The sequence below is a fragment of the Petromyzon marinus genome, chromosome 83 (genome assembly GCF_048934315.1).
Source record: "Petromyzon marinus isolate PM22_M1 ecotype Great Lakes invasive population chromosome 83, UKy_Petmar_22M1.pri1.0, whole genome shotgun sequence".
NCBI lineage: Eukaryota > Metazoa > Chordata > Hyperoartia > Petromyzontiformes > Petromyzontidae > Petromyzon > Petromyzon marinus.
Window position 1 is genome coordinate 1,767,590 of NC_133748.1, and position 25,842 is coordinate 1,793,431.

At 50.6% G+C, this 25,842-nt stretch overlaps 1 protein-coding gene and 3 long non-coding RNA genes across 12 annotated transcripts in view; 3 read left to right on the forward strand and 1 right to left on the reverse strand.

Annotated features, from left to right (window-relative positions):
• The window catches only part of LOC116957721 (golgin subfamily A member 7-like), a 30,349-nt gene extending 6,730 nt beyond the window's left edge, over positions 1-23,619 (reverse strand). The window contains exons 1-5 of one of the 2 annotated variants that reach the window (XM_032980043.2): positions 23,521-23,619; positions 19,941-20,022; positions 17,704-17,829; positions 11,914-12,066; positions 7,347-7,448 (exon numbers count right to left, since the gene is read on the reverse strand). In XM_032980043.2, the coding sequence (XP_032835934.1) occupies positions 7,347-7,448; positions 11,914-12,066; positions 17,704-17,829; positions 19,941-19,949 (390 nt within the window). In that variant the 5' untranslated portion in view covers positions 19,950-20,022; positions 23,521-23,619. Of the gene's footprint in view, positions 1-7,346; positions 7,449-11,913; positions 12,067-17,703; positions 17,830-19,940; positions 20,023-23,433 lie in introns of both variants that reach the window. The other variant, XM_032980042.2, reaches the window with a different exon arrangement.
• Positions 2,673-4,005, forward strand: LOC142907836 (uncharacterized). Of its 3 annotated transcripts, none has more exons than XR_012931282.1 (3): positions 2,673-2,720; positions 3,533-3,620; positions 3,913-4,005. It is a non-coding gene; the product is annotated as an uncharacterized LOC142907836 (long non-coding RNA). The 3 variants fall into 3 exon arrangements; XR_012931281.1 differs by lacking the exon at positions 2,673-2,720 and adding an exon at positions 3,265-3,344; XR_012931283.1 differs by lacking the exon at positions 2,673-2,720 and adding an exon at positions 3,388-3,436 and having other exon boundaries at positions 3,521-3,620.
• On the forward strand, positions 4,622-6,447 carry LOC142907834 (uncharacterized). Of its 5 annotated transcripts, XR_012931275.1 has the most exons (7): positions 4,622-4,676; positions 5,437-5,564; positions 5,669-5,792; positions 5,829-5,980; positions 6,017-6,068; positions 6,177-6,312; positions 6,357-6,447. It is a non-coding gene; the product is annotated as an uncharacterized LOC142907834 (long non-coding RNA). The 5 variants fall into 5 exon arrangements; XR_012931274.1 differs by lacking the exons at positions 4,622-4,676; positions 6,017-6,068 and adding an exon at positions 5,169-5,248 and having other exon boundaries at positions 5,437-5,524; positions 5,633-5,792; positions 5,841-6,016; XR_012931277.1 differs by lacking the exons at positions 4,622-4,676; positions 6,017-6,068 and adding an exon at positions 5,169-5,248 and having other exon boundaries at positions 5,437-5,524; positions 5,657-5,792; positions 5,841-6,016.
• LOC142907835 (uncharacterized) lies at positions 6,703-7,089 on the forward strand. 2 transcript variants are annotated; one of them, XR_012931280.1, is made up of 3 exons: positions 6,703-6,788; positions 6,833-6,992; positions 7,045-7,089. It is a non-coding gene; the product is annotated as an uncharacterized LOC142907835 (long non-coding RNA). The 2 variants fall into 2 exon arrangements; XR_012931279.1 differs by having other exon boundaries at positions 6,703-6,784.
• Positions 23,620-25,842: the final 2,223 nt, after the last annotated feature.

Sequence of the window (25,842 nt, forward strand, 5' to 3'; positions counted from 1 at the left end):
CTAGGTGAGTGACTAGGTGAGTAACTAGGTGAGTGACTAGGTGAGTGACTAGGTGAGTGAGTGACTAGGTGAGTCAGTGACTAGGTGAGTGACTAGGTGAGTGACTAGGTGAGTGAGTGACTAGGTGAGTGACTAGGTGAGTGACTAGGTGAGTAACTAGGTGAGTGACTAGGTGAGTCAGTGACTAGGTGAGTGACTAGGTGAGTGACTAGGTGAGTGACTAGGTGAGTGAGTGACTAGGTGAGTGAGTGACTAGGTGAGTGACTAGGTGAGTAACTAGGTGAGTGACTAGGTGAGTCAGTGACTAGGTGAGTGACTAGGTGAGTGACTAGGTGAGTGACTAGGTGAGTGAGTGACTAGGTGAGTGAGTGACTAGGTGAGTGACTAGGTGAGTGACTAGGTGAGTCAGTGAGTGACTAGGTGAGTGAGTGACTAGCTGAGTGACTAGCTGAGTGACTAGGTGAGTGACTAGGTGAGTGACTAGGTGAGTGACTAGGTGACTAGGTGAGTGACTAGGTGAGTGACTAGGTGAGTGAGTGACTAGCTGAGTGACTTGCTGAGTGACTAGGTGAGTGACTAGGTGAGTGACTAGGTGAGTGAGTGACTAGGTGAGTGACTAGGTGAGTGAGTGACTAGGTGAGTGACTGAGTGAGTGACTAGGTGAGTGACTAGGTGAGTGAGTGAGTGACTAGGTGAGTGACTAGGTGAGTGACTAGGTGAGTGAGTGACTAGGTGAGTGACAAGGTGAGTGAGTGACTAGGTGAGTGACTAGGTGAGTGACTAGGTGAGTGACTAGGTGAGTGACTAGGTGAGTGACTAGGTGAGTGACTAGGTGAGTCAGGATACAACTCTGAGGCCTTTTTCCATGGGGTCCGTGATGTGGAGTCCACGAGGGACATACACCGCTAGTCAGTGACTAGGTGAGTGACTAGGTGAGTGACTAGGTGAGTGAGTGACTAGGTGAGTGAGTGACTAGGTGAGTCAGTGAGTGAGTGACTAGGTGAGTGACTAGGTGAGTGACTAGGTGAGTGAGTGACTAGGTGAGCGACTTGGTGAGTGACTAGGTGAGTAACTAGGTGAGTGACTAGGTGAGTCAGTGACTAGGTGAGTGACTAGGTGAGTGACTAGGTGAGTGAGTGACTAGGTGAGTGACTAGGTGTGTTACTAGGTGAGTAACTAGGTGACTAGGTGAGTCAGTGACTAGGTGAGTGACTAGGTGAGTGACTAGGTGAGTGACGAGGTGAGTGACTAGGTGAGTGACTAGGTGAGTGACTAGGTGAGTGACTAGCTGAGTGACTAGGTGAGTCAGTGAGTGACTAGGTGAGTGAGTGACTAGCTGAGTGACTAGCTGAGTGACTAGGTGAGTGACTAGGTGAGTGACTAGGTGAGTGACTAGCTGAGTGACTAGGTGAGTGACTAGGTGAGTGACTAGGTGAGTGAGTGACTAGGTGAGTGACTAGGTGAGTGAGTGACTAGGTGAGTGACTGAGTGAGTGACTAGGTGAGTGACTAGGTGAGTGACTAGGTGAGTGACTAGGTGAGTGACTAGGTGAGTGAGTGAGTGACTAGGTGAGTGACTAGGTGAGTGACTAGCTGAGTGACTAGGTGAGTGACTAGGTGAGTGACTAGGTGAGTGAGTGACTAGGTGAGTGAGTGACTAGGTGAGTGACTAGGTGAGTGACTAGGTGAGTGACTAGGTGAGTGACTAGGTGAGTGAGTGACTAGCTGAGTGACTAGGTGAGTGAGTGACTAGGTGAGTGACTACCTGAGTGACTAGGTGAGTGACTACCTGAGTGACTAGGTGAGTGACTAGGTGAGTGACTAGGTGAGTGAGTGAGTGACTACCTGAGTGACTAGGTGAGTGACTAGGTGAGTGACTACCTGAGTGACTAGGTGAGTGACTACCTGAGTGACTAGGTGAGTGACTAGGTGAGTGACTAGCTGAGTGACTAGGTGAGTGACTAGGTGAGTGACTAGGTGAGTGACTAGGTGAGTGACTAGGTGAGTGAGTGACTAGGTGAGTGACTACCTGAGTGACTAGGTGAGTGACTACCTGAGTGACTAGGTGAGTGACTAGTTGAGTGGGTGAGTGGGTGACTAGGTGAGTGACTAGCTGAGTGACTAGGTGAGTGAGTGACTAGGTGAGTGACTACCTGAGTGACTAGGTGAGTGACTACCTGAGTGACTAGGTGAGTGACTAGTTGAGTGGGTGAGTGGGTGACTAGGTGAGTGACTAGGTGAGTGACTAGCTGAGTGACTAGGTGAGTGACTAGGTGAGTGACTAGGTGAGTGACTACCTGAGTGACTAGGTGAGTGACTAGGTGAGTGAGTGACTAGGTGAGTGACTAGGTGAGTGGGTGACTAGCTGAGTGACTAGCTGCGTGACTAGGTGAGTGACTAGGTGAGTGACTAGGTGAATGAATAGGTGAGTGACTAGCTGAGTGACTAGGTGAGTGACTAGGTGAGTGACTAGGTGAGTGACTAGTTGAGTGACTAGGTGAGTGACTAGGTGAGTGACTAGGTGAGTGAGTGACTAGGTGAGTGACTAGGTGAGTGACTAGGTGAGTGACTAGCTCAGTGACTAGCCGAGTGACTAGGTGAGTGACTAGGTGAGTGACTAGGTGAGTGACTAGGTGAGTGACTAGGTGAGTGACTAGGTGAGTCACTAGGTGAGTGACTAGGTGAGTGAGTGACTAGGTGAGTGACTAGCTGAGTGACTAGGTGAGTGACTAGGTGAGTGACTAGGTGAGTGAATGACTAGGTGAGTGACTAGGTGAGTGACTAGGTGAGTGACTAGGTGAGTGACTAGGTGAGTGAGTGACTAGGTGAGTGAGTAACTAGGTGAGTGACTAGCTGAGTGACTGGGTGAGTGACTAGGTGAGTGACTAGGTGAGTGAGTGACTAGGTGAGTGAGTGACTACGTGAGTGAGTGACTAGGTGAGTGAGTGACTAGGTGAGTGAGTGACTAGGTGAGTGAGTGACTAGGTGAGTGAGTGACTAGGTGAGTGACTAGGTGAGTGACTAGGTGAGTGAGTGACTAGGTGAGTGAGTGACTAGGTGAGTGACTAGGTGAGTGACTAGCTGAGTGAGTGACTAGCTGAGTGAGTGACTAGGTGAGTGACTAGGTGAGTGAGTGAATAGGTGAGTGACTAGATGAGTGACTATATGAGTGACTAGGTGAGTGACTAGGTGAGTGAGTGACTAGGTGAGTGACTAGGTGAGTGACTAGGTGAGTGAGTGACTAGGTGAGTGACTAGGTGAGTGACTAGGTGAGTGAGTGACTAGGTGAGTGACTAGGTGAGTGACTAGGTGAGTGACTAGGTGAGTGACTAGCTGAGTGACTAGGTGAGTGACTAGGTGAGTGAGTGACTAGGTGAGTGACTAGATGAGTGACTAGGTGAGTGACTAGGTGAGTGAGTGACTAGGTGAGTGACTAGGTGAGTGACTAGGTGAGTGACTAGGTGAGTGAGTGAGTGACTAGGTGAGTGAGTGACTAGGTGAGTGACTAGTTGAGTGACTAGGTGAGTGACTAGGTGAGTCAGGATACAACTCTGAGGCCTCTCTCCATGGGGTCCGTGATGTGGAGTCCACGAGGCACATACACCGCTAGTCAGTGACTAGGTGAGTGACTAGGTGAGTGACTAGGTGAGTGACTAGGTGAGTGAGTGACTAGCTGAGTGACTAGGTGAGTGAGTGACTAGGTGAGTGACTACCTGAGTGACTAGGTGAGTGACTACCTGAGTGACTAGGTGAGTGACTAGGTGAGTGACTAGGTGAGTGAGTGAGTGACTACCTGAGTGACTAGGTGAGTGACTAGGTGAGTGACTACCTGAGTGACTAGGTGAGTGACTACCTGAGTGACTAGGTGAGTGACTAGGTGAGTGACTAGCTGAGTGACTAGCTGAGTGACTAGGTGAGTGACTAGGTGAGTGACTAGGTGAGTGACTAGGTGAGTGACTAGGTGAGTGACTAGGTGAGTGAGTGACTAGGTGAGTGACTAGGTGAGTGAGTGACTAGCTGAGTGACTAGGTGAGTGAGTGACTAGGTGAGTGACTAGCTGAGTGACTAGGTGAGTGAGTGACTAGGTGAGTGACTACCTGAGTGACTAGGTGAGTGACTACCTGAGTGACTAGGTGAGTGACTAGTTGAGTGGGTGAGTGGGTGACTAGGTGAGTGACTAGGTGAATGACTAGCTGAGTGACTAGGTGAGTGACTAGGTGAGTGACTAGGTGAGTGACTACCTGAGTGACTAGGTGAGTGACTAGGTGAGTGAGTGACTAGGTGAGTGACTAGGTGAGTGAGTGACTAGCTGAGTGACTAGCTGCGTGACTAGGTGAGTGACTAGGTGAGTGACTAGGTGAATGAATAGGTGAGTGACTAGCTGAGTGACTAGGTGAGTGACTAGGTGAGTGACTAGGTGAGTGACTAGTTGAGTGACTAGGTGAGTGACTAGGTGAGTGACTAGGTGAGTGAGTGACTAGGTGAGTGACTAGGTGAGTGACTAGGTGAGTGACTAGGTGAGTGACTAGCTCAGTGACTAGCCGAGTGACTAGGTGAGTGACTAGGTGAGTGACTAGGTGAGTGACTAGGTGAGTGACTAGGTGAGTGACTAGGTGAGTCACTAGGTGAGTGACTAGGTGAGTGAGTGACTAGGTGAGTGACTAGCTGAGTGACTAGGTGAGTGACTAGGTGAGTGACTAGGTGAGTGAATGACTAGGTGAGTGACTAGGTGAGTGACTAGGTGAGTGACTAGGTGAGTGACTAGGTGAGTGAGTGACTAGGTGAGTGAGTGACTAGGTGAGTGACTAGCTGAGTGACTGGGTGAGTGACTAGGTGAGTGACTAGGTGAGTGAGTGACTAGGTGAGTGAGTGACTAGGTGAGTGAGTGACTAGGTGAGTGACTAGGTGAGTGACTAGGTGAGTGACTAGGTGAGTGAGTGACTAGGAGAGTGAGTGACTAGGTGAGTGACTAGGTGAGTGACTAGCTGAGTGAGTGACTAGCTGAGTGAGTGACTAGGTGAGTGACTAGGTGAGTGAGTGAATAGGTGAGTGACTAGATGAGTGACTATATGAGTGACTAGGTGAGTGACTAGGTGAGTGAGTGACTAGGTGAGTGACTAGGTGAGTGACTAGGTGAGTGAGTGACTAGGTGAGTGACTAGGTGAGTGACTAGGTGAGTGAGTGACTAGGTGAGTGACTAGGTGAGTGACTAGGTGAGTGACTAGGTGAGTGACTAGCTGAGTGACTAGGTGAGTGACTAGGTGAGTGAGTGACTAGGTGAGTGACTAGATGAGTGACTAGGTGAGTGACTAGGTGAGTGAGTGACTAGGTGAGTGACTAGGTGAGTGACTAGGTGAGTGACTAGGTGAGTGAGTGAGTGACTAGGTGAGTGAGTGACTAGGTGAGTGACTAGTTGAGTGACTAGGTGAGTGACTAGGTGAGTCAGGATACAACTCTGAGGCCTCTCTCCATGGGGTCCGTGATGTGGAGTCCACGAGGCACATACACCGCTAGTCAGTGACTAGGTGAGTGACTAGGTGAGTGACTAGGTGAGTGACTAGGTGAGTGAGTGACTAGGTGAGTGACTAGGTGAGTGACTACGTGAGTGAGTGACTACGTGAGTGAGTGACTAGGTGAGTGACTAGGTGAGTGACTAGGTGAGTGACTAGGTGAGTGACTAGGTGAGTGACTAGGTGAGTGACTAGGTGAGTCAGGATACAACTCTTAGGCCTCTCTCCATGGGGTCCGTGATGTGGAGTCCACGAGGCACATACACCGCTAGTCAGTGACTAGGTGAGTGACTAGGTGAGTGACTAGGTGAGTGACTAGGTGAGTGACTAGGTGAGTGACTAGGTGAGTGAGTGACTAGGTGAGTGACTAGGTGAGTGACTAGGTGAGTCAGGATACAACTCTTAGGCCTCTCTCCATGGGGTCCGTGATGTGGAGTCCACGAGGCACATACACCGCTAGTCAGTGACTAGGTGAGTGACTAGGTGAGTGACTAGGTGAGTGACTAGGTGAGTGACTAGGTGAGTGACTAGGTGAGTGAGTGACTAGGTGAGTGACTAGGTGAGTGACTACGTGAGTGAGTGACTAGGTGAGTGACTAGGTGAGTGACTAGGTGAGTGACTAGGTGAGTGACTAGGTGAGTGAGTGAGTGACTAGCTGAGTGACTAGGTGAGTGACTAGGTGAGTCAGGATACCACTCTGAGGCCTCTCTCCATGGGGTCCGTGATGTGGAGTCCACGAGGCACATACACCGCTAGTCAGTGACTAGGTGAGTGACTAGGTGAGTGACTAGGTGAGTGACTAGGTGAGTGACTAGGTGAGTGAGTGAGTGACTAGCTGAGTGACTAGGTGAGTGACTAGGTGAGTCAGGATACCACTCTGAGGCCTCTCTCCATGGGGTCCGTGATGTGGAGTCCACGAGGCACGTACACCGCTAGTCAGTGACTAGGTGAGTGACTAGGTGAGTGACTAGGTGAGTGACTAGCTGAGTGAGTGACTAGGTGAGTGACTAGCTGAGTGACTAGGTGAGTCAGGATACAACTCTGAGGCCTCTCTCCATGGGGTCCGTGATGTGGAGTCCACGAGGCACGTACACCGCTAGTCAGTGACTAGGTGAGTGAGTGACTAGGTGAGTGACTAGGTGAGTGACTAGGTGAGTGACTAGCTGAGTGGCTAGGTGAGTCAGGATACCACTCTGAGGCCTCTCTCCATGGGGTCCGTGATGTGGAGTCCACGAGGCACATACACCGCTAGTCAGTGACTAGGTGAGTGACTAGGTGAGTGAGTGACTAGGTGAGTGACTAGGTGAGTGAGTGAGTGACTAGGTGAGTGACTAGGTGAGTGACTAGGTGAGTGACTAGGTGAGTCAGGATACCACTCTGAGGCCTCTCTCCATGGGGTCCGTGATGTGGAGTCCACGAGGCACATACACCGCTAGTCAGTGACTAGGTGAGTGACTAGGTGAGTGACTAGGTGAGTGACTAGGTGAGTGACTAGGTGAGTGAGTGACTAGGTGAGTGACTAGCTGAGTGACTAGGTGAGTCAGGATACAACTCTGAGGCCTCTCTCCATGGGGTCCGTGATGTGGAGTCCACGAGGCACATACACCGCTAGTCAGTGACTAGGTGAGTGACTAGGTGAGTGACTAGGTGAGTGACTAGGTGAGTGAGTGACTAGGTGAGTGACTAGCTGAGTGACTAGGTGAGTCAGGATACAACTCTGAGGCCTCTCTCCATGGGGTCCGTGATGTGGAGTCCACGAGGCACATACACCGCTAGTCGGTGACTAGGTGAGTGACTAGGTGAGTGAGTAGGTGAGTGACTAGGTGAGTCAGGATACCACTCTGAGGCCTCTCTCCATGGGGTCCGTGATGTGGAGTCCACGAGGCACGTACACCGCCTCATTCTGCTCACAAACAAAGCGACTAACTCGCTTCAGCACCTGCGGGGGGAGGGAGGGCGGTGTATGGGGATGCAGTCAGTCACTCACCTAGTCACTCACTCACCTAGTCAGTCACTCACCTAGTCACTCACCTAGTCACTCACTCACTCACCTAGTCACTTACCTAGTCACTCACCTAGTCACTCACTCACTCACTCACCTTTTCACTCACCTAGTCACTCACCTAGTCACTCACCTAGTCACTCACCTAGTCACTCACTCACCTAGTCACTCACCTAGTCACTCACCTAGTCACTCACTCACCTAGTCACTCACTCACCTAGTCACTCACCTAGTCACTCACCTAGTCACTCATCTAGTCACTCACCTAGTCACTCACTCACCTAGTCACTCACCTAGTCACTCACCTAGTCACTAACTCAGCTAGTCACTCACCTAGTCACTCACCTAGTCACTCACTCACCTAGTCACTCACTCACCTAGTCACTCACTTAGTCACTCACCTAGTCACTCACTCACTCAGTCACCTAGTTACTCACTCACTCACCTAGTCACTCACTTAGTCACTCACCTAGTCAAACACTCAGTCACTCACTCAGTCACCTAGTCACTCACCTAGTCACTCACCTAGTCACTCACTCACCTAGTCACTCACCTAGTCACTCACCTAGTCACTCACTCAGTCACCTAGTCACTCACCTAGTCACTCACCTAGTCACTCACTCACCTAGTCACTCACTCACCTAGTCACTCACCTAGTCACTCACCTAGTCACTCACCTAGTCACTCACCTAGTCACTCACTCAGTCACTCACTCACCTAGTCACTCACTCACCTAGTCACTCACTCACCTAGTCACTCACCTAGTCACTCACCTAGTCACTCACTCACCTAGTCACTCACCTAGTCACTCATCTAGTCACTCACCTAGTCACTCACTCACTCACCTAGTCACTCACTCACCTAGTCACTCACCTAGTCACTCACTCACTCACCTTTTCACTCACCTAGTCACTCACCTAGTTACTCACTCAGTCCCCTAGTCACTCACTCACCTAGTCACTCACCAAGTCAATCACTCACCTTTTCACTCACCTAGTCACTCACCTAGTCACTCACCTAGTCACTCACTCACTTAGTCACTCACCTAGTCACTCACCTAGTCACTCACTCACTCACCTAGTCACACACTCACCTAGTCACTCACTCACTCACCTAGTCACTCACTCACCTAGTCACTCACTCACCCACTCACTCACCTAGTCACTCACTCACCTAGTCACTCACTCACCCACTCACTCACTCACACACTCACCCACCCACCTAGTCACTCACCTAGTCACTCACCTAGTCACTCACTTAGCCACTCACCTAGTCACTCACTTAGTCACTCACCTAGTCACTCACCTAGTCACTCACCTAGTCACTCACTCACCCACTCACTCACCTAGTCACTCATTCACCCACTCACCCACTCACACACTCACCCACCCACCTAGTCACTCACCTAGTCACTCACCTAGTCACTCACTTAGTAACTCACCTAGTCACTCACCTAGTCACTCACTCACTCACTTAGTCACTCACCTAGTCACTCCCTTAGTCACTCACCTAGTCACTCACCTAGTCAATCACCTAGTCACTCACTCACTCACTCACCTAGTCACTCACCTAGTCACTAACCTAGTCACTCACTCACCTAGTCACTCACCTAGTCACTCACTCACCTAGTCACTCACTCACCTAGTCACTCACTCACCTAGTCACTCACCTAGTCACTCACCTAGTCACTCACCTAGTCACTCACTCACCTAGTCACTCACCTAGTCACTCACTCACCTAGTCACTCACCTAGTCACTCACCTAGTCACTCACTCACCTAGTCACTCACTCACCTAGTCACTCACCTAGTCACTCACCTAGTCACTCACTCACCTAGTCACTCACCTAGTCACTCACCTAGTCACTCACTCACCTAGTCACTCACCTAGTCACTCACCTAGTCACTCACTCACCTAGTCACTCACTCACTCACCTAGTCACTCACTTAGTCACTCACCTAGTCACTCACTCACTCAGTCACCTAGTTACTCACTCACTCACCTAGTCACTCACTTAGTCACTCACCTAGTCACTCACTCAGTCACTCACTCAGTCACCTAGTCACTCACCTAGTCACTCACCTAGTCACTCACTCACCTAGTCACTCACCTAGTCACTCACCTAGTCACTCACTCAGCCACTCACTCACTCACTCACTCACCTAGTCACTCACCTAGTCACTCACCTAGTCACTCACCTAGTCACTCACTCACTCACCTAGTCACTCACCTAGTCACTCATTCACCTAGTCACTCACCTAGTCACTCACCTAGTCACTCACTCACCTAGTCACTCACTCACCTAGTCACTCACTCACCTAGTCACTCACCTAGTCACTCACCTAGTCACTCACTCACCTAGTCACTCACCTAGTCACTCATCTAGTCACTCACCTAGTCACTCACTCACTCACCTAGTCACTCACTCACCTAGTCACTCACCTAGTCACTCACTCACTCACCTTTTCACTCACCTAGTCACTCACCTAGTCACTCACTCACCTAGTCACTCACCAAGTCAATCACTCACCTTTTCACTCACCTAGTCACTCACCTAGTCACTCACCTAGTCACTCACTCACTTAGTCACTCACCTAGTCACTCACCTAGTCACTCACTCACTCACCTAGTCACACACTCACCTAGTCACTCACTCACTCACCTAGTCACTCACTCACCTAGTCACTCACTCACCTAGTCACTCACTCACCCACTCACCCACTCACACACTCACCCACCCACCTAGTCACTCACCTAGTCACTACACTTATCCACTCACCTAGTCACTCACTTAGTCACTCACCTAGTCACTCACCTAGTCACTCACCTAGTCACTCACTCACCCACTCACTCACCTAGTCACTCATTCACCCACTCACCCACTCACTCACTCACTCACACACTCACCCACCCACCTAGTCACTCACCTAGTCACTCACCTAGTCACTCACTTAGTAACTCACCTAGTCACTCACCTAGTCACTCACTCACTCACTTAGTCACTCACCTAGTCACTCCCTTAGTCACTCACCTAGTCAATCACCTAGTCACTCACTCACTCACCTAGTCACTCACCTCGTCACTCACTCACCTAGTCACTCACTCACCTAGTCACTCACTCACCTTGTCACTCACTCACTCACCTAGTCACTCACTCACTCACCTAGTCACTCACTCACTCACCTAGTCACTCACTTAGTCACTCACTTAGTCACTCACTCACTTAGTCACTCACCTAGTCACTCAACTAGTCACTCACCTAGTCACTCACTCACTCACCTAGTCACGCACCTAGTCACTCACTCACCTAGTCACTCACCTAGTCACTCACTCACTCACCTTTTCACTCACCTAGTCACTCACCTAGTTACTCACTCAGTCACCTAGTCACTCACTCACCTAGTCACTCACTCACCTTTTCACTCACCTAGTCACTCACACACTCACCCACCCACCTAATCACTCACCTAGTCACTCACTTAGCCACTCACCTAGTCACTCACTTAGTCACTCACCTAGTCACTCACTCACCCACTCACTCACCTAGTCACTCACTCACCCACTCACTCACTCACACACTCACCCACCCACCTAGTCACTCACCTAGTCACTCACTCACCCACTCACTCACCTAGTCACTCACTCACCCACTCACCCACTCACACACTCACACACTCACCCACCCACCTAGTCACTCACCTAGTCACTCACTCACCTAGTCACTCACCTAGTCACTCACTTAGTCACTCACCTAGTCACTCACTTAGTCACTCACTTAGTCACTCACCTAGTCACTCCCTTAGTCACTCACTCACTCACCTAGTCACTCACCTAGTCACTCACTCACCTAGTCACTCACTCACCTAGTCACTCACTCACCTAGTCACTCACTCACCTTGTCACTCACTCACTCAGTCACTCACCTAGTCACTCAACTAGTCACTCACCTAGTCACTCACTCACTCACCTAGTCACTCACTTAGTCACTCACTTAGTCACTCACTCACTTAGTCACTCACTCACTCAGTCACTCACCTAGTCACTCAACTAGTCACTCACCTAGTCACTCACCTAGTCATTCACCCACTCACTCACCTAGTCACCCACTCACCCACTCACCTAGTCACTCACCTAGTCACACACTCACCCACTCACTCACTTACCCACTCACTCACCCAGTTACTCACCTAGTCACTCACTCACCTAGTCACTCACTCACCCACTCACTCACCCACCCACCCACTCACTCACTCACCCACTCACTCACTCACTCACCCACCCACTCACCCACTCACTCACCCACTCACCCACCCACCCCCCCACTCACCCACCTACCCCCCCACTCACCCACCCACCCCCCCACTCACCCACCCACCCACCCACCCCCCCACCCACCCACCCACCTTCTGGTAGTGCGTCTCCACACAGGTGTACACGAGGTAGGCTGTGAGACACGCCAGACAACTCTCCAAGTACGTGTGGCTGTCCAGCCGCTCAGCCTCCTCAAAGAGGGCGTTCAGCCCCCGGAGCGTTTCCTCAAACTGCTGCGCCTCCACCTGCAGCAGTAGCAGCAGCAGTAGCAGCAGCATTAGTAGTAGTAGGTGTAGTAGTAGCAGTAGTAGCAGCAGCATTAGTAGTAGTAGGTGTAGTAGTAGTAGCATTAATAGTAGTAGTAGCAGTAGTTGTAGCAGCAGTAGTAGCAGTAGTAGTAGCAGTAGCAGCAGCATTAGTAGTAGTAGTAGTAGCTGTAGTAGTAGTAGCATTAGCAGCAGCAGTAGCAGCAGTAGCATTAGTAGTAGTAGCAGCAGTTGTAGCAGCAGTAGTAGTAGCAGCAGTAGTAGTAGCAGCAGTAGTAGTAGCAGTAGTAGCAGTAGCATTAGTAGCTGTAGTAGTAACTGTAGTAGCAGCAGCAGTAGTAGCAGCAGTAGTAGTAGCTGTAGTAGTAGCTGTAGTAGTAGTAGCTGTAGTAGTAGCTGTAGTAGTAGTAGCAGCAGTAGCAGCAGAAGCATTAGTAGCTGTAGTAGTAGCTGTAGTAGTAGTAGTAGCTGTAGTAGTAGTAGTAGCTGTAGTAGTAGTAGCTGTAGTAGTAGTAGCTGTAGTAGTAGTAGCTGTAGTAGTAGTAGCTGTAGTAGTAGCATTAGTAGCTGTAGTAGTAGCTGTAGTAGTAGCAGTTGTAGTAGTAGTAGCAGTAGCTGTAGTAGTAGCTGTAGTAGTAGCAGCTGTAGTAGTAGTAGTAGCTGTAGTAGTAGGTGTAGTAGTAGTAGTAGCTGTAGCAGAAGCATTAGTAGTAGTAGCTGTAGTAGTAGCTGTAGTAGTAGGTCTAGTAGTAGTAGTAGCTGTAGTAGTAGCTGTAGTAGTAGCTGTAGTAGTAGTAGCTGTAGTTGTAGTAGCATTAGTAGTAGTAGCTGTAGTAGTAGTAGCATTAGTAGTAGTAGCTGTAGTAGTATTAGCTGCTGTAGTAGTAGCTGTAGTAGTAGTAGCTGTAGTAGTAGTAGCTGTAGTAGTAGCTGTAGCAGCAGCATTAGTAGTAGTAGTAGCAGTAGTAGTAGCTGTAGTAGTAGTAGCTGTAGTAGTAGTAGCTATAGTAGTAGTATGTGTAGTAGTAGTGGCTGTAGTAGTAGTAGTAGCTGTAGTAGTAGTAGCAGCTGTAGTAGTAGCTGTAGTAGTAGTAGCTGTAGTAGTAGTAGTAGCTGTAGTAGTAGTAGTAGCTGTAGTAGTAGTAGCTGTAGTAGTAGCTGTAGTAGTAGCAGTAGTAGCAGCAGCTGTAGTAGTAGTAGCTGTAGTAGTAGTAGCTGTAGTAGTAGCTGTAGTAGTAGTAGTAGCTGTAGTAGTAGTAGCTGTAGTAGTAGTAGCTGTAGAAGTAGTAGTAGCTGTAGCAGTAGTAGCCTTAGTAGCTGTAGTAGTAGTAGTAGCAGCAGTAGTAGTAGCTGTAGTGGTAGTAGCGGTAGTGGTAGTGAATGGTCTTGGTGGATGGTGGTGAGTGGTGGATGGTGGTGGTGGTGAGTGGTGGTGAGTGGTGGTGAGTGGTGGTGGTGAGTGGTGGTGAGTGGTGGTGGTGAGTGGTGGTGAGTGGTGGATGGTGGTGGTGGATGGTGGTGAGTGGTGGTGAGTGGTGGATGGTGAGTGGTGGTGGTGAGTGGTGGTGGTGAGTGGTGGTGAGTGGTGGTGGTGAGTGGTGGTGAGTGGTGGATGGTGGTGGTGGATGGTGGTGAGTGGTGGTGAGTGGTGGATGGTGAGTGGTGGTGGTGAGTGGTGGTGGTGAGAGGTGGTGAGTGGTGGATGGTGGTGGTGAGTGGTGGTGAGTGGATGGTGGTGGTGGTGAGTGGTGGTGAGTGGATGGCGGTGGTGGTGAGTGGTGGTGAGTGGTGGTGGTGGTGAGTGGTGGATGGTGAGTGGTGGTGGTGGTGAGTGGTGGTGGTGAGTGGTGGTGGTGGTGAGTGGTGGTGAGTGGTGGTGAGTTGTGGTGAGTGGTGAGGAGTGGTGGTGATGAGTGGTGGATGGTGGTGATGGTGAGTGGTGGTGAGTGGTGGTGAGTGGTGAGTGGTGGTGGTGAGTGGTGGTGGTGGTGAGTGGTGAGTGGTGGTGGGTGGTGGTGAGTGGTGGTGGTGAGTGGTGGTGAGTGGTGGTGGTGAGTGGTGGTGAGTGGTGGTGGTGAGTGGCGGTGGTGAGTGGTGAGTGGTGGATGGTGGTGGTGAGTGGTGCTGGTGGTGAGTGGTGGTGAGTGGTGGTGAGTGGTGGTGGTGAGTGGTGGTGGTGAGTGGTGGTGAGTGGTGAGTGGTGGATGGTGGTGAGTGGTGGTGAGTGGTGAGTGGTGGTGAGTGGTGGTGGTGAGTGGTGGATGGTGGTGAGTGGTGGTGAGTGGTGGTGAGTCGTGGTGGTGGTGAGTCGTGGTCGTGAGTCGTGGTGGTGAGTGGTGGTGATGGTGGTGATGGTGGTGATGGTGGTGGTGAGTGGTGAGTGGTGAGGAGTGTACTCACCTTACCGGTGAGCTCACTGGGGAAGTGAACGTGGTAGCGGCAGGCTGTGCCCAGGCTGTAGTGAGTGGTGGTGAGTGGTGGATGGTGGTGGTGAGTGGTGGTGGTGGTGAGTGGTGGTGAGTGGTGGTGAGTGGTGGTGGTGGTGAATCGTGGTGGTGGTGAGTCGTGGTGGTGGTGGGTGGTGGTGGTGAGTGGTGGTGGTGAGTGGTGGTGAGTGAGTGAGTGGTGGTGGTGGTGGATGGTGGATGGTGGTGAGTGGTGAGTGGTGGTGAGTGGTGAGTGTACTCACCTTACCGGTGAGCTCACTGGGGAAGTGAACGTGGTAGCGGCAGGCTGTGCCCAGGCTGTAGTGAGTGGTGGTGGTAGTGGTGAGTGGTGGTGGTGAGTGGTGGTGGTGGTGGTGAGTGGTGGTGAGTGGTGAGTGAGTGGTGGTGATGGTGGAGAGTGGTGGTGAGTGGTGGTGAGTGGTGGATGGTGAGTGGTGGTGAGTGGTGGTGAGTGGTGGTGAGTGGTGGTGGTGGTGGTGAGTGGTGGTGAGTGGTGAGTGAGTGGTGGTGATGGTGGAGAGTGGTGGTGAGTGGTGGTGAGTCGTGGTGATGGTGAGTGGTGGTGAGTGGTGGTGAGTTGTGGTGAGTGGTGAGGAGTGGTGGTGATGAGTGGTGGATGGTGGTGATGGTGAGTGGTGGTGAGTGGTGGTGAGTGGTGAGTGGTGGTGGTGAGTGGTGGTGGTGGTGAGTGGTGAGTGGTGGTGGGTGGTGGTGAGTGGTGGTGGTGAGTGGTGGTGAGTGGTGGTGGTGAGTGGTGGTGAGTGGTGGTGGTGAGTGGTGAGTGGTGGATGGTGGTGGTGAGTGGTGCTGGTGGTGAGTGGTGGTGAGTGGTGGTGAGTGGTGGTGGTGAGTGGTGGTGGTGAGTGGTGGTGAGTGGTGAGTGGTGGATGGTGGTGAGTGGTGGTGAGTGGTGAGTGGTGGTGAGTGGTGGTGAGTGGTGGTGGTGAGTGGTGGATGGTGGTGAGTGGTGGTGAGTGGTGGTGAGTCGTGGTGGTGGTGAGTCGTGGTCGTGAGTCGTGGTGGTGAGTGGTGGTGATGGTGGTGATGGTGGTGATGGTGGTGGTGAGTGGTGAGTGGTGAGGAGTGTACTCACCTTACCGGTGAGCTCACTGGGGAAGTGAACGTGGTAGCGGCAGGCTGTGCCCAGGCTGTAGTGAGTGGTGGTGAGTGGTGGATGGTGGTGGTGAGTGGTGGTGGTGGTGAGTGGTGGTGAGTGGTGGTGAGTGGTGGTGGTGGTGAATCGTGGTGGTGGTGAGTCGTGGTGGTGGTGGGTGGTGGTGGTGAGTGGTGGTGGTGAGTGGTGGTGAGTGAGTGAGTGGTGGTGGTGGTGGATGGTGGATGGTGGTGAGTGGTGAGTGGTGGTGAGTGGTGAGTGTACTCACCTTACCGGTGAGCTCACTGGGGAAGTGAACGTGGTAGCGGCAGGCTGTGCCCAGGCTGTAGTGAGTGGTGGTGGTAGTGGTGAGTGGTGGTGGTGAGTGGTGGTGGTGGTGAGTGGTGGTGAGTGGTGAGTGAGTGGTGGTGATGGTGGAGAGTGGTGGTGAGTGGTGGTGAGTGGTGGATGGTGAGTGGTGGTGAGTGGTGGTGAGTGGTGGTGAGTGGTGGTGGTGGTGGTGAGTGGTGGTGAGTGGTGAGTGAGTGGTGGTGATGGTGGAGAGTGGTGGTGAGTGGTGGTGAGTCGTGGTGATGGTGGTGGTGAGTGGATGAGTGGTGGTGGTGAGTCGTGGTGATGAGTGGTGAGTGGTGGTGGCGAGTGGTGAGTGGTGGTGAGTGGTGGTGAGTCGTGGTGGTGAGTGGTGGTGGTGAGTGGTGGTGGTGAGTAGTGGTGGTAGTGGTGGAGAGTGGTGAGTGGTGGAGAGTGGTGGTGATGGTGGTGGTGAGTGGTGGTGAGTGGTGAGTGTACTCACCTTACCGGTGAGCTCACTGGGGAAGTGAACGTGGTAGCGGCAGGCTGTGCCCAGGCTGTAGTGAGTGGTGGTGAGTGGTGGTGGTTAGTGGTGATTGTAGTGGTGGAGAGTGGTGAGTGGTGGAGAGTGGTGGTGGTGAGTGGTGGTGAGTGGTGGTGAGTGTACTCACCTTACCGGTGAACTCACTGGGGAAGTGAACGTGGTAGCGGCAGGCTGTGCCCAGGCTGTAGTGAGTGGTGGTGGTAGTGGTGAGTGGTGGTGGTGAGTGGTGGTGAGTGGTGGTGAGTGGTGAGTGGTGGTGAGTGGTGGTGGTGGTGAGTGGTGGTGAGTGGTGAGTGAGTGGTGAGTGAGTGGTGGTGATGGTGGTGAGTGAGTGGTGATGGTGGTGGTGAGTGGTGGTGATGGTGGTGGTGAGTGGTGAGTGGTGGTGAGTGTACTCACCTTACCGGTGAGCTCACTGGGGAAGTGAACGTGGTAGCGGCAGGCTGTGCCCAGGCTGTAGTGAGTGGTGGTGGTAGTGGTGAGTGGTGGTGGTGAGTGGTGGTGAGTGGTGGTGAGTGGTGAGTGGTGGTGAGTGGTGGTGGTGGTGAGTGGTGGTGAGTGGTGAGTGAGTGGTGAGTGAGTGGTGGTGATGGTGGTGAGTGAGTGGTGATGGTGGTGGTGAGTGGTGGTGATGGTGGTGGTGAGTGGTGAGTGGTGGTGAGTGTACTCACCTTACCGGTGAGCTCACTGGGGAAGTGAACGTGGTAGCGGCAGGCTGTGCCCAGGCTGTAGTGAGTGGTGGTGGTAGTGGTGAGTGGTGGTGGTGAGTGGTGGTGAGTGGTGGTGAGTGGTGAGTGGTGGTGAGTGGTGGTGGTGGTGAGTGGTGGTGACTGGTGAGTGAGTGGTGAGTGAGTGGTGGTGATGGTGGTGAGTGAGTGGTGATGGTGGTGGTGAGTGGTGGTGATGGTGGTGGTGAGTGGTGAGTGGTGGTGAGTGTACTCACCTTACCGGTGAGCTCACTGGGGAAGTGAACGTGGTAGCGGCAGGCTGTGCCCAGGCTGTAGTGAGTGGTGGTGGTAGTGGTGAGTGGTGGTGGTGAGTGGTGGTGAGTGGTGGTGAGTGGTGAGTGGTGGTGAGTGGTGGTGGTGGTGAGTGGTGGTGAGTGGTGGTGGTGAGTGGTGAGTGGTGGTGAGTGGTGGTGGTGGTGAGTGGTGATGGTGGTGGTGAGTGGTGAGTGAGTGGTGGTGGTGGTGGTGAGTGGTGGTGGTGAGTGTACTCACCTTACCGGTGAGCTCACTGGGGAAGTGAACGTGGTAGCGGCAGGCTGTGCCCAGGCTGTAGTCACGGTGGACGAAGGCTTTGGCCACGAGGCGTCCCGGCGGAACGGCACGAGTCAGACTGTCCACCTGAGACAGAGACACGGGGGGACAGGGGGAGATACAGAGAGACACAGGGAGACACAGGGAGACACAGGGAGACAGGGGGACAGGGGGACAGAGAGACAGAGGGAGACAGGGAGACAGAGACACAGGGGGACAGGCGGACAGAGAGACACAGGGAGACAGGGAGAGATAGAGAGAGACACAGGGAGACACAGGGAGAGATACAGAGAGACACAGGGAGACAGAGCCACAGAGAGACACAGGGAGACAGAGAGACACAGGGAGACAGGGAGAGATACAGAGAGACACAGGGAGACACAGGGAGACACAGGGAGACACAGGGGGACACAGGGAGACACAGGGAGACAGGGAGAGACAGAGAGAGAAACAGGGAGACAGGGAGAGACAGAGAGAGAAACAGGGAGACAGAGAGAGACACAGGGAGACAGGGAGAGACAGAGAGAGAGAGTGAATGAGTGAGCGAGAGAGTAAATGAGAGTGAATGAAAGAGTGAATGAGAGAGTGAATGAGAGAGTGAATGAAAGAGGGAATGAGAGAGTGAATGAGCGAACGAGAGAGTGAGTGAATGAATAAGAGAGTGAATGAAAGAGGAAATGAGAGTGAATGAGAGAGTGAATGAGTGAATGAGAGAGTGACTGAGAGAGTGAATGAGAGAGTGAATGAAAGAGGGAATGAGTGAATGAATGAGTGAATGAGAGAGTGAATGAGAGAGTGAATTAGTGAATGAGTGAGTGAATGAGAGAGTGAATGAGTGAATGAGAGAGTGACTGAGAGAGTGAATGAGATAGAATGAAAGAGTGAATGAGATAGAATGAAAGAGTGAATGAGAGAGTGAATGAGTGAATGAATGAGTGAATGAGAGTGACAGAGTGAATGAATGAGAGAGTGAATGAAAAAGGGAATGAGAGAGTGAACGAATAAGAGAGTGAATGAGAGAGTGAATGAGTGAATGAGAGAGTGACTGAGAGAATGAATGAGTGACTGAGTGAGTGAATGAGAGAGTGAATGAGAGAGTGAGTGGATGAGAGAGTGAATGAGAGAGTGAATGAATAAGAGAGTGAATGAGAGTGAATGAATAAGAGAATGAATGAGAGAATGACCGAGAGAGTGAATGTGAGAGTGAGTGAATGAGAGAGTGAATGAGAGAGTGAATGAGAGAGTGAATGAAAGAGTGAATGAAAGAGTGAATGAGAGAGTGAATGAGAGAGTGAATGAGATAGTGAATGAAAGAGTGAATGAGAGTGAGTGAATGAGAGAGTGAATGAATGAGAGAGTGAATGAAATAGTGAGTGAATGAGAGAGTGAGTGAATGAGAGAATGAATGAGAGAGTGAACGAGAGTGAATGAGAGAGTGAGAGAGTGAGTGAGAGAGTGAATGAAAGAGTGAATGAGAGAGTGAATGAGTGAATGAGAGAGTGAATGAATGAGAGAGTGAATGAATGAAAGAGTGAATGAGAGAGTGAGTGAATGAGAGAGTGAATGAGAGAGTGAATGAATAAGAGAATGAATAAGAGAATGACCGAGAGTGAGTGAATGATTGAGAGTGAATGAGAGAGTGAATGAGAGAGTGAATGAATGATTGAGAGTGAATGAGAGAGTGAACGAGAGTGAATGAGAGAGTGAGTGAGTGAATGAGAGAGTGAATGAGAGAGTGACTGAGAGAATGAATGAGAGAGTGAATGAATGAGTGAATGAGAGAGTGAATGAAAGAGTGATTGAATGATTGAGAGAGTGAATGAGAGAGCGAATGAATAAGAGAGTGAATGAGAGGGTGAGCGAGTGAATGAGAGAGTGAGTGAAAACGAGAGAAAATGAAAGAGTGAATGAGAGAGTGAGTGAATGAGAGAGTGAATGAATAAGAGAGTGAATGAGAGAGTGAGTGAATGAAGGGTGAATGAGCGAATGAATAAGAGAGTGAATAAGAGAGTGAATGAAAGAGTGAATGAGAGAGTGAATGAATAAGAGAGTGAATGAGAGAGTGAGTGAATGAGAAAGTGAATGAGAGAGTGAATGAATGAGAGAGTGAATGAATGAAAGAGTGAATGAGAGAGAGAGTGAATGAAAGAGTGAATGAAGGGTGAATGAGTTCGCCTCACGACAACTCCCCCCGTTACCTCGGCCATGGCGAGCGATGGGGGAGGCCGCCACTTCCGGACTACGGTGGCCGTGCTGCTGCTGCTGCCGCCGCCGCTGATGCTGGAGGATTAAAAAAACGCGTTATCGCTCGCTCGCCTCACATTTCAAAACAAATTTTGGGCGCATCCACGCCGACCCCGTTTCCCCTGTCATTGACAAGCCCATAAAAATGTACATGTAGTTAACATAAAATTAACATAAAATATCTACCGATTCGGTTTATTTTTTTATAAAACGACGTTACGTTAACTCTACACGGTGGTTGGCTACGGTGGCCGCGTTGGCGGCGGTGGTTATGGCGGCGAATAAAAAAACGCACAATGACCATATTTGGGTATAGCCGTTCAGCCCCCCCATTCTACCTCATTAGCATAATCATAACAATAACGTGTAATTAACATAATATAGCGCGTGCTAAGTTTTAATAATACTTTACGAGATTTGAATGAGTTAAATAATAGAGTACGACGTTTCGATTGCAACACAAGCAGCCGTCATCAGCAGGAACTACATTTGAGAGACAAAACGCAGACAGAGAGACACAGAGAGAGACACAGAGACACACAGAAAGACACACAGAGGCATAGACACACAGACACATAGACACACAGAGAGACACAGAGAGACACACACAGAGACACAGGAGACACATAGACACACAGACACATAGACACACAGAGAGACACAGAGAGACACACACAGAGACACACAGACACATAGACACACAGAGAGACACAGAGAGACACACAGAGACACACAGACACATAGACACACAGAGAGACACAGAGAGAGAGACACAGACACACAGAGAGACACAGAGAGACACAGACACACAGAGAGACACAGAGACACAGAGAGACACACACAGAGAGACACACAGAGACACACACACAGAGACACATAGAGAGACACAGAGACACACAGAGACACACACAGAGACACAGAGAGACACAGACACACAGAGAGACACAGAGACACGTAGAGAGACACAGACACACACAGAGACACACAGAGAGACACACAGAGAGACACAGAGACACACACAGAGACACACACACAGAGACACATAGACACAGAGAGACAGACACACACAGAGAGACACACACAGAGAGACACGGAGACACATAGACACAGAAAGACAGACACACAGAGAGAGACACATAGAGAGAGATACACACAGAGACACACACAAAAAGACACACAGAGAGAGACACATAGACACACACAGAGAGACACAGACACAGAGAGACACAGAGAGACACACACAGAGAGACACACACAGAGAGACACAGAGAGACACACAGAGAGACACAAAGAGAGAGACACACAGAGAGACACACACAGAGACACACACAGAGACACATACAGAGACAGACACACACAGAGAGAGACACACACAGAGAGATACACACAGAGACACACACAGAGACACACAGGCACACACTGTGTGTCTCTGTGTGTGTCTCTCTCTGTCTGTGTCTCTCTCTGTCTGTGTGTCTCTGTGTCTGTGTGTCTGTGTGTCTCTGTGTCTCTGTGTGTCTCTCTCTGTGTCTCTGTGTGTGTCTCTCTGTGTCTCTCTGTGTCTCTCTCTCTGTGTCTCTGTGTGTCTCTCTCTGTCTGTCTCTCTGTCTGTCTCTCTGTGTGTCTCTCTGTCTGTGTGTCTCTCTGTCTGTATGTCTCTGTGTCTCTGTCTGTGTGTCTCTCTGTCTCTGTGTGTCTCTCTGTGTGTCTCTCTCTGTGTGTGTCTGTCTGTGTGTCTCTGTCTGTGTCTCTCTCTGTGTGTGTCTCTCTGTGTGTCTCTCTTTGTCTCTGTGTGTGTCTCTCTTTGTCTCTGTGTGTGTCTCTCTGTGTGTCTCTCTCTGTGTCTATGTGTGTCTCTGTGTGTCTCTGTGTCTCTGTGTCTCTCTGAGTGTCTCTCTGTGTGTCTCTCTGTCTGTGTCTCTCTCCATGTGTCTCTCTCCATGTGTCTCTGTGTGTGTCTCTCTCTCTCTATGTGTCTGTCTGTGTCTCTCTCTCTGTGTCTCTCTTTGTCTCTGTGTCTCTGTGTGTCTCTGTGTGTGTCTCTGTGTGTGTCTCTGTCTCTCTCTCTGTGTGTGTCTGTCTGTGTGTCTCCGTGTCTCTCTCTGTCTGTGTGTCTCTGTCTCTCTGTGTCTCTCTCTCTGCGTCTCTGTGTGTGTGTGTCTCTCTCTGTGTCTCTCTCTGTGTGTGTCTCTCTGTGTGTCTCTCTCTGTGTGTCTCTCTCTGTGTGTCTCTCTCTGTGTGTCTCTCTCTGTGTGTCTCTCTCTGTCTCTCTCTGTGTGTCTCTCTGTGTCTCTCTCTTTGTGTCTCTGTGTGTGTGTCTCTGTGTCTCTCTCTGTGTCTCTCTCTCTGTGTCTGTGTGTGTCTCTCTCTCTGTCTGTGTGTGTCTCCCTGTGTCTCTCTCTGTGTGTCTCTCTGTGTCTCTGTGTGTCTCTCTGTGTCTCTGTGTGTCTTTCTGTGTGTCTCTCTCTGTGTGTCTCTCTCTGTGTGTGTCTCTCTGTGTGTCTCTCTCTGTGTGTCTCCGTGTTTTGTCTCTCTCTGTGTGTCTCTGTGTGTCTCTCTGTGTCTCTGTGTGTGTCTCTCTCTGTGTCTTTGTGTCTCTGTGTGTCTGTGTCTCTCTCTGTGTGTCTCTGTGTGTCTCTCTCTGTGTCTCTGTGTGTCTGTGTCTCTCTCTGTGTGTCTCTGTCTCTCTATGTGTGTCTGTGTCTCTCTCTGTGTCTCTGTGTCTCTCTCTGTGTGTCTGTGTGTCTGTGTCTCTCTCTGTGTGTCTCTGTGTGTCTCTCTCTGTGTCTCTGTGTGTCTGTGTCTCTCTCTGTGTGTCTCTGTGTGTGTGTCTCTCTCTGCGTCTCTGTGTGTGTGTGTGTGTGTCTCTCTCTGTGTCTCTCTGTGTGTGTGTCTCTCTCTGTGTGTCTCTCTCTGTGTGTCTCTCTCTGTGTGTCTCTCTCTGTGTGTCTCTCTCTGTGTGTCTCTCTCTGTGTGTCTCTCTCTTTGTGTCTCTGTGTGTGTCTCTCTGTGTCTCTCTGTGTCTCTGTCTCTCTGTGTGTCTGTGTCTCTCTGTGTGTCTCTGTGTGTCTCTCTCTCTGTGTGTCTCTCTGTGTGTCTCTCTGTGTGTCTCTCTCTGTCTCTCTCTGTGTCTCTGTGTGTGTGTCTCTCTCTGTGTCTGTGTGTGTGTCTCTCTCTCTGTGTCTGTGTGTGTCTCCCTGTGTCTCTCTCTCTCTCTGTGTCTCTCTCTGTGTATCTCCGTGTTTTGTCTCTCTCTGTGTCTCTGTGTGTCTCTCTGTGTGTCTCTCTGTGTGTGTGTCTCTCTCTCTCTGTGTCTCTGTGTGTCTGTGTCTCTCTCTGTGTGTCTCTGTGTGTCTCTCTGTGCCTCTCTCTGTGTCTCTGTGTGTCTCTCTCTGTGTGTGTCTCCGTGTGTCTCCGTGTTCTCTCTCTCTCTCTCAAATGTAGCTCTACCTGATGACGGTTGCTTGTGTAGCAATATGAAACGTCGTACTATATTATTTAATTAATTTTATCTCTACGTTACTGTACCGAACTAACCAAAGAGTAACTCCTCCCGCCACAAAAGCTTCGAATGAAGTTTGTTAAAGGGCGACGCTTGGACTACGGTGGCCGTGGCGGATTTAACGAAACGCGATTGATAGCGCCGAGCAAATGACCATATTTGGGCATAAACATCCGCCGCGCTCCACCCCCCTCCTCATTACCATAATCATCATAATAACGTGCAATTAACATAATTCATGCACCCTTTTTTTAGAAATTAATACTAGACGAGATTATTATTGTTTGTTTAATTTTTTTCAGCACGTGTTAAAGGCGATGCGGAGGCTACGGTGGCCGTGTTGGATTAAAAAAAAGTGCGAAAATCGCTCTGCGCAAATGACCATATTTGGGCATAACCAGGCCGCGCCCCCTGTTATTAACATAAGGATCACATTAACGTAACATTAACATAACATTACCATAATATATACATCTTAATTTTGTGTGAACGCTTAGTTGCCGGGTGTAAGAAAGAACCCCACACTGAGCTGGTGATGTGTGTAGTGGTGGTGGTGTCACATAGAGACCCATAGAGATACACAGAGACCCATAGAGACCCGCAGAGATCCAGAGACTCATAGAGACCCGTAGAGATACACAGAGACTCATAGAGACCCGCAGAGATCCAGAGACTCATAGAGACCCGCAGAGATCCAGACACTCATAGAGACTCATAGAGACCCACAGAGATACACAGAGACCCATAGAGACCCGCAGAGATCCAGAGACTCATAGAGACCCATAGAGATACACAGAGACCCATAGAGACCCGCAGAGATCCAGAGACTCATAGAGACCCATAGAGATACACAGAGACTCATAGAGACCCATAGAGATACACAGAGACTCATAGAGACCCGCAGAGATACACAGAGACTCATAGAGACCCGCAGAGATCCAGAGACTCATAGAGACCCGCAGAGATACACAGAGATACACAGAGACTCATAGAGACCCGCAGAGATACACAGAGACTCATAGAGACCCGCAGAGATCCAGAGACTCATAGAGACCCGCAGAGATCCAGAGACTCATAGAGACCCGCAGAGATACACAGAGACTCATAGAGACCCGCAGAGATCCAGAGACTCATAGAGACCCGCAGAGATACACAGAGACCCATAGAGACCCATAGAGATACACAGAGACTCATAGAGACCCATAGAGATACACAGAGACTCATAGAGACCCACAGAGATCTAGAGACTCATAGAGACCCATAGAGATACTCAGAGACTCATAGAGACCCACAGAGATACACAGAGACTCATAGAGACCCATAGAGTTCCAGAGACTCATAGAGACCCACAGAGATACACAGAGACTCATAGAGACTCACAGAGATACACAGAGACTCATAGAGACCCATAGAGATACACAGAGACTCATAGAGACCCATAGAGATACACAGAGACCCATAGAGACCCGCAGAGTTCCAGAGACTCATAGAGACCCGCAGAGATCCAGAGACTCATAGAGACCCATAGAGATACACAGAGACTCATAGAGACCCATAGAGATACACAGAGACTCATAGAGACCCATAGAGATACACAGAGACTCATAGAGACCCATAGAGATACACAGAGACTCATAGAGACCCATAGAGATACACAGAGACGCATAGAGACCCATAGAGATACACAGAGACTCATAGAGACCCGCAGAGATACACAGAGCCTCATAGAGACCCACAGAGATACACAGAGACTCATAGAGACCCACAGAGATACACAGAGACTCATAGAGACCCATAGAGATCCAGAGACTCATAGAGACCCGCAGAGATCCAGAGACTCATAGAGACCCGCAGAGATACACAGAGACTCATAGAGACCCATAGAGATACACAGAGACTCATAGAGACCCATAGAGACCCGCAGAGATCCAGAGACTCATAGAGACCCGCAGAGATCCAGAGACTCATAGAGACCCATAGAGATACACAGAGACCCATAGAGACCCGCAGAGATACACAGAGACTCATAGAGACCCACAGAGATACACAGAGACTCATAGAGACCCGCAGAGATCCAGAGACTCATAGAGACCCATAGAGACCCGCAGAGATCCAGAGACTCATAGAGACCCATAGAGATACACAGAGACTCATAGAGACCCATAGAGATACACAGAGACTCATAGAGACCCACAGAGATACACAGAGACTCATAGAGACCCGCAGAGATACACAGAGACTCATAGAGACCCACAAAGACCCATAGAGACCCATAGAGACCCATAGAGACCCACAGAGACCCATAGAGATACACAGAGACCCATAGAGACCCGCAGAGATCCAGAGACCCATAGAGA